This window comes from Stylophora pistillata, chromosome 2 (assembly GCF_964205215.1).
Source record: "Stylophora pistillata chromosome 2, jaStyPist1.2, whole genome shotgun sequence".
Classification (NCBI taxonomy): domain Eukaryota; kingdom Metazoa; phylum Cnidaria; class Anthozoa; order Scleractinia; family Pocilloporidae; genus Stylophora; species Stylophora pistillata.
In genome coordinates, this window is record NC_142520.1 from 37,214,975 (window position 1) to 37,227,664 (window position 12,690).

The 12,690-nt window shown below is 37.9% G+C and overlaps 1 protein-coding gene across 3 annotated transcripts; it reads left to right on the forward strand.

Moving 5' to 3' along the window:
• Positions 1 to 557: 557 nt before the first annotated feature.
• LOC148739339 (uromodulin-like) lies at positions 558 to 12,463 on the forward strand. Of its 3 annotated transcripts, XM_088751211.1 has the most exons (7): positions 558 to 870; positions 1,022 to 1,171; positions 1,326 to 1,448; positions 1,704 to 1,826; positions 3,339 to 3,432; positions 10,014 to 10,042; positions 11,400 to 12,463. In XM_088751211.1, exons 1-7 carry the CDS (start codon positions 558 to 560, stop codon positions 11,768 to 11,770), a joined length of 1,203 nt encoding a protein of 400 aa, XP_088607337.1. In that variant the 3' UTR covers positions 11,771 to 12,463. The 3 variants fall into 3 exon arrangements, with proteins under 3 accessions (XP_088607337.1, XP_088607336.1, XP_088607338.1); XM_088751210.1 differs by lacking the exons at positions 3,339 to 3,432; positions 10,014 to 10,042 and adding an exon at positions 2,077 to 2,199; XM_088751212.1 differs by lacking the exons at positions 1,704 to 1,826; positions 3,339 to 3,432; positions 10,014 to 10,042 and adding an exon at positions 2,077 to 2,199.
• The last annotated feature ends 227 nt before the right edge of the window (positions 12,464 to 12,690 follow it).

Here is a 12,690-nt window from a genome sequence, read left to right on the forward strand (position 1 = left end):
CGGACGATCAGACAACACCTTCACATAATATTATTCTGTAAGACTGTATATTTTGTAACCTTAGCTTGTTTTTCAGTAATTCTTATTTATCCAGATAGTTTATTTAGTTACATTACAATGATTATAAGTTAGTTAGTTAGTTAGATTGTTACTTTACAGTTATTATATTACCTGTTATGCCTGCTGTAACCTTACCTCTCCGCCCGCCTCGTCTAGCTTTTGCTATTTGCGGGTGGAGATGGCAAAATGATGTGCATGAAACAAAGAGTTCATTAATTTATTAAAATCATCTTCACTAGAAAAGCAATACTCTAATACAAGATAAAAGTGTGCTTAAGATTCTTTTTTGAAGCATCACGTAAACTGTGTACTCACATTATCAATCTTTAGTTTTCGCAACTTTTATTATAATTAGTATGCATTCATCTGATACGCAGCCAGGCTTATATCAAAACTCGGTTTTTCCATTCAAAATAGACTGGTAGAGGAGAAGAATGTGACATCTACTTATGGAGTTCTATTTATAATATTTTCAGCTTCTGTATAAGCAGAGAAGCATGTATTTGATATTCCGCCAATTAATGTCCCTCCTCTTCGCCTTTGCCGTGAAGTCTGTCACAGCTAATGATCAATGCAGGTCAGAAGTAAACATACAAGGTATGGCTCTCAAGCGCCCTGTCTTCGAAAGATGGTCAGTAGCGGCTCCTCACCTCTGCGATGTCAAATGCGGAAAAGAGGTCAGGTGCCAAAGCTATAACTACAATCGAAAATATCAAATATGTGAAATAAATAAGCGTACCAAAGAGGCGAGACCAGAGAATTTCCTCTCAGTACCTGGATGGTTTTACATTCGCCGCTTGAACGGCAGAGGTAAGACTTTACATATCTTTATATCCTTGTGATTAGTATTCTTTTGAAACTTGTGGCCATGGCACCTTGCAGGAACCTGCTTGTTTCTACAGTGCTTCACTTTTAAGAAATTGCAACTTATAAATGAAAAAAAAACATATCTTCGTCGCAGCTCCCTTGGGTTCTATCCCTGAATTACCAGCATTGTCTTGTCACGAAGCAAAGGCGAGTGAAGGTAAAACCGCCATCAGTGGCAATTATTGGCTGGATCCAACTGGTACTGGGAAGTCAGTGTTGATTTACTGCGATATGGCTAACATGGGTAAGTCTTAGCAGCCTCCTTAAGTTATCCTTACTATAATTATTGTTGTTATTGTCATTATCATTAGCTAGTATCATTGGCTAGTATCAGTTCTAGCATAGACACCTGTTTTCTGTTGTTGTTACTTGGCTAGTGCTTCCCTGCTAAATTATAGATATGGATGAATGTAAAGATTATATCAATGACTGCGATGTGAATGCAAACTGTACGAATACGTATGGATCTTACAAATGCACATGTCGAGCGGGATATACTGGCGATGGACACTTATGCTCAGGTACACTAAAATTACCCTATAAGTTTTTTTATTTGTTTCGATTATTTTCACTTTCTTCTTGTGAATCACGTTATACTGATGAGTGCAACAATATGATATTATTGAGCATCAATTAATGTGTGCCTAACTGACTCATGTGTAACACTCTGTCATGCATGTTCTTTTTTAGTGCAGAGGTGGCAAAAAAAAATTGAAATTAATGCAATTTGATCCAAATAGTTTCGTCATTCATTTACCGATCACCCTTGTCTACAGATATAGATGAGTGTAGCGATGATAGCCATGCCTGCGATGTGAGTGCAATGTGTACTAACACAGGTGGCTCTCATAACTGCACCTGTATGGAAGGGTATAATGGGGATGGAAACTCTTGTCAAGGTACTATATAGGTAACTGCTGTTTCCCATGCATATATGGCAGCCTGTATATCTGAAGCACCCCATTGCTCATCATAATGAAAACTGCGGTGTGGCGGCTTTTTTTATTTTGCCTTTTCTACGAATATCAGGACTGTACCTGAGGTTCTTATTAGGTATCAACCGAGTTATGTTTGAGCCAGATTTCTTTCCCTTCCATTTTCCGTTTTTTTTCTTTTCCATATGATTACTTTGCGTTTATTTTCATCTAGATATCGGTGAATGCGGCGAAGGAAGCAATGTTTGTGACGAGAATGCAAGCTGCACCAACACTAAGGGCTCTCGCAATTGCACCTGTAAGGAAGGATTCACTGGAAACGGACAGTCATGCCAAGGTTTGCTAAAGTAGGCATTACACGATAAGGCAAAATACTCCGTGGTTACCTTAGTACCTTTGCAAGCCTTTCAGCCGTCCATTACAGTTAATGGCTCGTCACAGATCCCTTTTGTTTGCAGATATCGATGAGTGCAGCGATAACAGCCATTTTAATTTTGTCATATGAATGCAGAGTGTACTAACACAAATGGCTCTTATAACAGTACTTGTAAGAATGGACACATTGAGGATAGACAGTCATACACACATACATACATACATACATACATACATACATACATAGGTTAATTGACCACTCCCCATAGGGGCTTTTCAGGGCCAACACCCACCCATCCCACCTAGGGGAGGACATCCACCACACAGTAATCTCGTGCGTGGGAATTAACGTCTCCTACCCCTAACCCTGCAAGAGACGGGGCCTACGGTTTATTCGTCCTTATCCGAGAAGAATAGAATATCTATCCATTTCTTGATTATAGAAAGGTAGCAAATGTCATGTCCAGATGCATTACATAGGTTTTGGCTCCTAGCAAATCAAGTTTTGCATTGATTATTGCCTGAGTAATATCGCTCGTGTTCAATAATAAACTGAGTGATTGTCTCATCAAGCTACCAATTACGCCTTAATCATTTCAAAGCCTCAATACCCCATAATGATGAGTGCAACAATAGAATTGTATTGAGCATCAGTGTGCTAAAATGGACTCGTGTGTAATACTGTGTTATGCGCGTATCTTTTTTTAGTGCAGCGGTGAAGAAAAAGCCTTTGACATTAACTAATACCACATTAATCCATATAGTGCCATCATTATTGCCATCAACACTATTTGCACTTTCTAATGTCGTCATGAACACTGTTATTCCAATTTACATCATCATTTTATGGGTTTCCTCTAACGATATTGACGAATGCAACAACGGCAGTCATTTGTGTAATGTAAATGCGAACTGTGCCAACACTAATGGCTCTCATAACTGTACCTGTAAGGAAGGATACCTTGAAGAAGGACGGTCATGTCAAGGTACATAAGAGTTAACTAAGAGTGAAGCAAATTGTTGCTCGCGTCATTTGGGACCATGGCAGATTTTCTTTCCACTGCACTGAATTCACCTTTCACAGGTCACTTTCGTTTACAGATATCGATGAGTGCAGCGATGACAGCAATGTCTGCGATGTGAATGCGATGTGTACTAACACTGACGGCGCTCATAATTGCACCTGTATAGCAGGGTACAAAGGAGCTGGAAAATCTTGCCAAGATACTGTAGAGGAAACTGCTGTCTGCTATGCATAAATGTGCCAACGTGTCCAATGAAATTATCGTCCACAGCCTATATATCTCAAGCACCACGTTGCTATTTAAAGTGAAAATTGCAGTATTGCAACTTTTTCTATCATGTCTATTCCACGAACATTGCGATTGTACCTGAGAAGTTATTGTTAGGTGACAAACGAGTTATGTTTGAGGCAGATTTCTTTCCTTTCCTTTCCCCTTTTTTTATTTTACTTCCATTTAATTCAAAGACTAGCAAAAACTAACGATAAAAACCGACGTTTCGGTGTCATCATGACGCCATTGTCAAGGAGAAATAAAAAATGAAGTTTGTGGCAAGATGTAACACTAAATTAGCATAAATATGTTACGAGCTAATTAAACAAATACTTTTGCGCGAATTGAATCGCTTAATTGCCTTGTAATTGTTTGCTTGTAGATATAGATGAATGCGGCGATGGAAGCCATGTTTGTGACGAGAATGCTAACTGCACTAACACTGAGGGCGCTCACAACTGTACCTGTATGGAAAGATACACTGGAAACGGATCGTCATGCCAAGGTAAACTTGATCTGCATACAAACGCTAGCGCATTTCTGATTTTTACTTCTCTCCCCTACCAGGCAAATGGGCCTGCTTTGGCATGCCGAGGCAGAATAGCTCTAAGATCAAACAGCCATTTTTAACAAGTTAGCATGTTAATTGAGCACCACTGTCTATCCATGCTTATTCTCATGGATACCGTTGCCTACTTATAGCCTCTTTCAGAGACGCCTGTTCACCTCCAGTATTTATTTTTGTAAAGCATAAAATGAAAAACCTTTATATCATGACACAGAGATAAATGATAGCTTTGAAAAATAAAACTGTAACATAGTTCTCGAACGTGAATGGCTCTCACCGGCCGGATTTCAACATTTATAATTTCGTGATCAACGAATCAGATGCCAGTTGTGCGGTCGTGCAATTGCTTGTCTGATGCCAGTTGTGCGGTCGTGCAATTGCTTGTCTGAGTACAGAGTCAATTGGACTCCACTCAGTCGTATTGCTGACATATACCGAGATGGCAATTTTAATTGATGAAACAAGCTAAGACAACAGATTAGGGAGACCGAGAATAATCGGTCACAGATTAAGTACTGTAGAGTACTAGCTTACGTCTTTAACTACAAAACTACGGGGCTCTTACTACTATATTACTACTATATTACTACAAATATTGAAAAAGGGTTGAAGACCTGAAATACGTTTCCAATATATATATAAAAGCAGAAATGTGATGGTAAAGAGGCCAACTCCAATGTAGCTTTGTTGGTTTATTAGCTCGACGTTTCGACCGTCTCGGTCTTTCTCAGGAGCATACAAATTACATGAGCAAGATTCAAATTTGAAATTCGTGTCAACAATAAACATGTCATGACGTAATAATATAAAAAGAGAATAGATAACAGCGAAACGTGTTCTAGTGACTAAAATAGATCAATTAAAATATTTATAATTCTTGTAGTAAGCTTATTGATAGTAGGATTGAGTCTTAAAATCCAATAATTTTCCCTTGCTTTTCTGATTTCTCGATTTTGACTTCTAACTTTATCAATAACCGTAAGTTTAAAATTATCGGCTCCACAGTTCTTAAAATGTCTGACAGAGGTATGTTTTTATGTCCACCTTTGATGTCGCTACGGTGTTGATTGCCACGATGGTAAATTGGGTGACCTGTCTCACCTACGTACTGATCGTTGCAATTTGCTACATTCTCTCACGTATATCGCATTGCTAGTCTTGCATGACTTGTGTTGTCGCAGTGTTATCGTTTCTCCTGTAGTGCTCCTTTTAACTGTCCCTGTAAATTTCCCGTATGTTTTGCAGCAGTTGCATCTTATGTCAGCCCTACAGGGCCAGAATCCGGGACGAGTAAACTGCAATGGTTTCTGCTTTTTATGTTTGTGAGAGAAATGAATTTTGAGATTTTTGTTTATTTGGAATGATCGGCCACAGATTGTACAAGTAGCGTCAGATGGAACTTGAATGTGTGGATTGCTTATATTGTGTGGGGATTCATCAGTGGAGGGGGTTGTGTCAGTGGCCATCGGCGATCGCAGTCTTTTTTGGGTAAGCATCTGTGTTAAAGTACGCCCTTTTCGATAGGTAACGAGAGGTGGTTCCTTGAATATGGCCAGAGTGTTGGACGATGTCAAGAGTATTTGATGGTGTTCCTTGAGGATTCTGTGGATGTTTGGCAGTGCTAGGTTGTAAGTTTTTAAAAGTGGTACACGGTCAGTGGAGGAAATAGGTTTGCTTGTGAGCGCTCCCTGCCTTGATGTTCTCCTTGCTTTCATGATACATTCTTTAATCAACTTATTCCTGTATCCTCGTTTAATAATAATAATAAATAATGAAAAAGCATTTATATAGCGCTAAGCTCGACTAGTTCTCCGTAGCGCTTTACAAAGTTATAGACTAATTAACATAGCAATTACATTATAAAAAATCGTAAATTAAAAAGCGTCTTTGAACAAGTATGTTTTAAGGTTCTTCTTGAAAATTGCAACAGATTCAGATGTTTTCAGGGAATATGGTAAATCGTTCCAAAGCTTGGGACCGGCAATGGAGAAGGCACGGTCACCACAGTTCTTTCGAAATGTTCTTGGAACCATCAGGAGCATTTGTGATGAGGAACGCAGTACACGAGAGCCATAATTCCTTTGATGCAACTGTTCAGCAATATAAGTTGGAGCAAAGCCATGTAGACCTTTATAGACAAGTAGAAGTATTTTGAAGATAATGCGATACTTAACAGGTAGCCAATGAAGTTTCTTTAATGCAGGTGTAATATGTTCCCATTTCTTTGTCAAAGTAATAACTCGCGCAGCAGCGTTCTGTATAGACTGTAGCTTGTTAATCACATGGTCAGGTAGTCCATAGAGAAGGGAATTGCAATTATCCAATTTAGATGTAATGTAAGCATGAATCACAATTTCAGCAGTTTCCGGACTGAGATATTTTCGTATCTTACTTATGCTCCTTAGGTGATAGTACGAAGCCTGACAGACTTTTTAACTTGCTCCTCCATTGTTAGATGTTGATCGAAAAACATTCCTAAATTTCTTGTAGATTGAGCTGGGCTAATCTTTTCATCACCAACTTCAAAAAAATTTAGTATAGGAGATTGACGAAACCTGGAACTGATGAGTAACAATTCGGTTTTATCCTGGTTGAGCTTCAAGCCGTTCAATATCATCCATGAATCAATGTGTTTTACACACAATTCCACTTTAGATTTAACTGTTGATAGTTCATCTTGCGAACTGGACTAGAAAGACACATAAATTTGCGTGTCATCAGCGTATAAATGATATTGTAGACCATAGCTCTTAATAATATCAGCTATTGGAGAAGTATATAGTACATACAATAATGGGCCCAAAACAGATCCTCGTGGAACGCTATGTACCAATTTGCGTAACGTTGACTTACAGTTTTCAATTTGTACAATCTGTTCACGGTCTATGAGATAAGACTTACATTGGATTACTTTTCCTTTTACACCAAATCTTTGCTCTAGTCTTGACAACAGTAAAGAATGGTCTACCGTATCGAAGGCCGCAGATAAGTCTAATAGTACAACAACAACAACAACAACATTGACTTTATTTTTTTAAAATGAAAGAAATAAAGGCTTTTGTAGCCCGCAGTTAGCAAAGCTATTCTAGGCGGGCTACCTAAACAGACACTGTATAGGCTCACACACACACACACACACACGCACGCACACACACACGCAACAATGAAATAAATAAATAAATGAGCAAATAAAAATAAATAATAAATAATAGTAGTAATAATCATGTTAAAGGTTTTAACTGAGCCAGTCACACAAGGGAGTTTTTAACAGGTCAAAGAGAAAGCTAATCAGTTGAAATACAAATATAAGCTAGAAAGGTCAAGGTAGCGCAAGTCAACATTCATCTCCTCAATTTCAAGAATTTTCAAAAGCAAGTGAGTTAGCTCACGTTTAAAAGGTGCTTTCTTTAGCTTACGAATTTCAGGGGGGATGCCATTCCATATTTTCGCACCAACTCTAGAAAAGGAAAACAACTGATGATTTGTTCTCGCCTGTTTTATATAAAAGCTTCCAGCTACTGAGAAACGAGTAGAGTAGGAATGAACCTGTTCAGAGTAAGTAAAAAGTTCAGAAATATTGAGAGGAGCACAGCGATTTTTGATGTCATGTAACAGAGAGGCAACCAATTTGAAGTAAAGCATTTTTATCGGTAGAATTCCCGAACGACTAAAAAGAGGAGCACTGTGAGATGTATAATCGGAAAAGTGCATTAGACGAAGAACCCGCTTTTGTAAAATGACGATTTTGTTTAGATGAGTATTGGCGGCTTGGCCCCAAGCAACGAGACCATAGGAAATATACGGTTCAATGAGCGAGCGGTAAATGTTTATAAGAGTAGTGAGCGGTACCAAGTGTCTTAGCCTTGCAACAATACCGATACCTTTGCTTATTTTCGTGGAAATGTAGTTAATATGATGCTTCCAGGAGAGATTACCGTCAATGAGAACACCTAGGTATTTAACATATGTCTTACGTTCAAGAGATACCAATTGCTCCGAGTTATTATCAAGTATTTTAAGGTTTACTTCTCGGTATAGTTTGTGTTGATAAGGATGAAAAATAACGAAATTAGATTTGGATACGTTAAGAGATAATTTATTTGAATTCAGCCATTCACACAACTTTAATATCTCTTCATTGACGACAACTTCAAGTTTCTTTAGATCTTTTTCTGCATATAGTAAATTGGTATCATCAGCAAATAGGTAAAAGTCAAACTTTTTAGAGGAACGATGCATGTCATTGACATAAATTAAGAAAAGAAGCGGACCAAGTATAGAACCTTGAGGGACTCCACACACTATTCTCTCTTTGCTAGAGACAATAGAACCGATTTGGGTTGATTGCATCCTGACAGACAAGTATGATGAGAACCAGTCATTAATCAATCCTCTAATTCCATAATGGTGTAATTTATGCAACAATTTCGAATGATCAACTGTGTCGAAGGCCTTTTTCAAGTCAATGAAAATGCCACAGGAATATAATTTTTTATCAATGTTGTTTTGAATTGTATTTAGAATATCCAGAATTGCATGTTGAGTAGTAGTAGTAGTTGAGTAGTAGTAGTAGTAGGAGTAGTAGTAGTAGCAAAACAATAGAATGGTTTGTATCAAAGCGCGTAGGATATCATTCTGCACTTTAACTATGGCGGTTTCTGTAGAATGGAAAACTTTTTAGGCAGATTGGAACATCTCACCCAAGTAGTGCTTCGTTATGTAATCGGTAAGTTCAACCGCCACAGACTTTTCAATGATTTTAGAGACACGGCTTAGGTTTGATACTGGTCTAAAATTAGCAAACTGGTCGTGATCAGAACCGGGCTTCTTTAGGAGAGGAGAGACAATAGCAATCTTGAGGGATTTAGGTACAGTAGCTGTATCGAGTGGCATGTTAACAATCTTCTTAATAACTGGAAGTAGCACTTTAATGCATCCTTTAAGATTTGGCGACGTAGTCCACAATGTGCTTTTCTGTTACCCCAACGAAATCACAGAATGACGTTGAAATTTCAGTAGGTGGCTCCAAAGTGAGATCATTGCTGATTGCATCTTGTTTAGCTAACAGTGAATAGTGGATTTTTTGAATCTTCTCCGAGAAGAAATCAGCAAATGAATTGGCCAGCGCTGCGTTGTCATGACAGATAGGATACCTCTTGGGAGTTGATTTCTGCAAGAGCTTATTTACGGTAGAAAATAACACCTTTTGATCAGATGAGTGCTGTTCGAAAGATGGAAAGTCATCTGTAAGTATAGAATTTATTCTGAGCTTGGCTTTAAACAGCACGCCTACTCCTCCCCCTCTGCCATGCAATCTTGGAACATGAAGAAATCTATAGCCAAAAGGGCACAATGTGCCGATTTCTAACTCATCGTACTTTCCAGGACGAAGCCATGTCTCCGTAAGTGCCAGAATATCGATGTTGTTATCCACAACATAATCCTTGATAGCCATAGCTTTATTTCTGACGGATCTGATGTTAAATAGAGCAAATAATGTGTTTTTTGTAGTGTTAGTTTGATTAGGCAGTTTAAGCAGTATGTTGTGTAGCTCAAGTGCTCGTTTTTCAAAAAACTCGTTGTCAGAGCACATGCGTCGTAACCTCAATGCCCAAGCTGTATGGGATGGATGTTTTAGTGTGTCGTGGATGACAGCTGGTCCAGTTTAGGTATTGATGGGTATCAGTAGGTTTTGTTTATAAGTCTGTGCTAAGTTCGCCGTTGTTTTTGATGATTACTTGAAAGTCTAGGAAAGGGATGATTGTAGTTGATGTGGTTTGTTCAAACTTGATGTGTGGGTCAAAGGAGTTACATTTGTTAAAGAAGTTTTTTGAGTTTTTCTTCGTCGTGTGTCCATATGAAAAAAATGTCATCGAACACCAACGGATCGTGTATTTGTACCTGTAAGCTCAGATATACTGGAAACGGACGCAATTGTGAAGGTAATTGATTTCTTTTATTGGAGCCCTTAACATTAGAAAGAAAAAGCACTGAGATCTCAGCTTTCACTGGCATGTTTTATATAATAAACAAAAACAAAACTGAGGACAATGATTAAATTTATCATAGTGGTTAAAATCTCAACCGGGAGGATTCAGGGCAGATGGCTATTTACGGATTAGAACCATGGATTTGAGCTCGGGGGAAGTCGACCATTCGTTTGAAAATGAATGGTTTGCTTGTGAATAAAAACGTATTATTAGATGAAAGGATTGCACCAGGACTCCCTTTGAAAAAGAGGCCGAAGGTATTTAGGAAATGGGCTATTGAAGGATTATATTGTTTTTAAATATGTTGTCGAGGCCAGAAGACTAATTAACGTGAAAATAAAAGAATGAAAATATTTGCAGTGATATCAAATACTTCTTACTATTCCAACACTTATGGTTTTTATAAGTACTGGTAATTAGGCAGAGTGGAGTCCAATTCGGTATGATATCATAGAGTGAGAACAAAATCTGACAACTGCGCAGTAGGAGTCTGATTTGCTTATCATGATTATGATTATAGACCGAATTGGATGACAGGAAGTCTAAAATGATTACCAATTAATTTTTAAAGATTAGAATTTCCGAGAAAAGAAGAATAGCCAAGTAATTAAGAAAAGGAAAAATTGGCATCAAACGACTGACAAAGTAAGCGTACGGAACGAAGATTGTAGTTGGATGATTTAAACTATATAACTTTGAATGTGATTGGCTTATTGAACTGTCCAATAACAAACTGTCCGACAACAACTTGGCAAGTGAATAAGAGGGATTTTTTTTTTTTAACTAATCTGTAACAGTGAAGGAAATTGTAATTTTTAGGATTGATGGAGTTAATAGGGATGAACACTCAGGTAGAATGCTTAGGTAGAAAATTCTGAATCATACCGAGGTACAATATATGATTCTTATTCGCACAAATACACGGGAGATTTTTTAAACAACTGTGACCAGCCTAACTTAGACGAAGTCTTGCTCTTAATTTTACAAAGTTGACACAAAATGCTGTCCGTAGGATTAAGATTGTTTCGTTCGGATTTACCTCACTGCGAATTATTTGTTTATTGTTACACAATCTGCCAAAAGGTGTTTTTTTTTTCAAGTGACGGGAAAGAAGGCGTGGAAAGTTCAATTCATAATAACAGTGGAAACGTCTTAGTCCAGCCTTTTTGGGGGTCTTAGTAGTCAACCTCAGCAAGACCAGGCCCCAGCATAGCTTCAATCTCCTTAACCATAAGGATTTCTTGCATATTAGTTATAGTCGCAACAGTGATGAATTAATTTACGTCAAGTTTATTATTTAACTTCGCAGTTGACCCATGTTATAATTACTCAATACTCGATGATGCCAATAGGAAGAACAGTTACATAACCAATTTTGCAGCAGTGCTGTGTGACAACCAACTCTTTGAGGGATGGTATCGTTTTGTGGGAGCTGCAGGAACAAAAATGCCTACAACTCGTGTGCCAGCGGACAGATGTGGCACCGTCTGGTCAGGCTGGTTGGATGGTACTCATCCTATAGTGGAAGATGGTAAAGTTTTAAGAACGGTCTGCTTTAGTGATCTTCAAACCGGATGCAAATACTCAAACGCGATATTTGTAAAAAACTGTGGATCCTACCTTATCTACGAACTTAAAATACAACCTAATTGTTACTCACGCTACTGTGGTGCAGACTGAATATCAAGCTAACAGTTCCACGAGAACTGACTTTTCATAAATCGATTTGTAGGCGCGGGTACTTTAGGAAGAGCTGCATACAGAAAATTATGCAAAGAATCGCGAAAGGCCACTGCTTGTATTTCAATATTCTTTGATTCATTTGATGCCACCGAGTTGTTTTATGCGTTACTGTGCTACTAAATGAGTGTGAGGTATATTTACTTTACGCATTAAGAGGACATATTAATTTATTCGCAAGACTTCTGCATAAAGTATTTAACATGTGATGTAATTAACCTGTTATATCCTATTCGTTAATATTATCAGCCGATTTAAACGTTGGTGGCACACAAATCCATCATCTAATTAATTAAAAGTCATCTGCAATGTAATTAAAAATCTGAAAGACAGGACAAAATCTCAAACTTACAGATTTTTTTTAAGACCTTTTTTGCATTTGGTTATTTGATTAGAATGATATTTAAAATGATAGCCCCTCATATCGATCGGAGTCTCCCGATGGATCATGAAAAGTAATTATAACATAACCAAAGTAAAGCGCGCGCTCTGATTGGTCAATTTAGCGTCCCCCATTTGCCCATGGGTGTACGTTGCTGACGTGAGCAAATGCAAAGACTATTTTTCCGCGCGCGCTTGTTTTTTTCTGGTCGCGTACGATTTGTTAAATAAAAGGGAACTCTTTAGCTATAATGTATCAGTGTTATGTTATAAAACAAATGGTAAACATGTTTACCATTTGTTAATTGGAAATCGGAAGTCTCCTTTCCTTTCTTTTCGAGTAAATCACCGACAATTGCTCACGGTTTTGTTAAAGTTAATATCAAAATTGAAGTTTGTTGATCATTGTTTCACACCGTGAAATTGTCCAACCTTTTTATTTAAATGGTAGACTGATTAGGAAGAGCTGTATATACAAA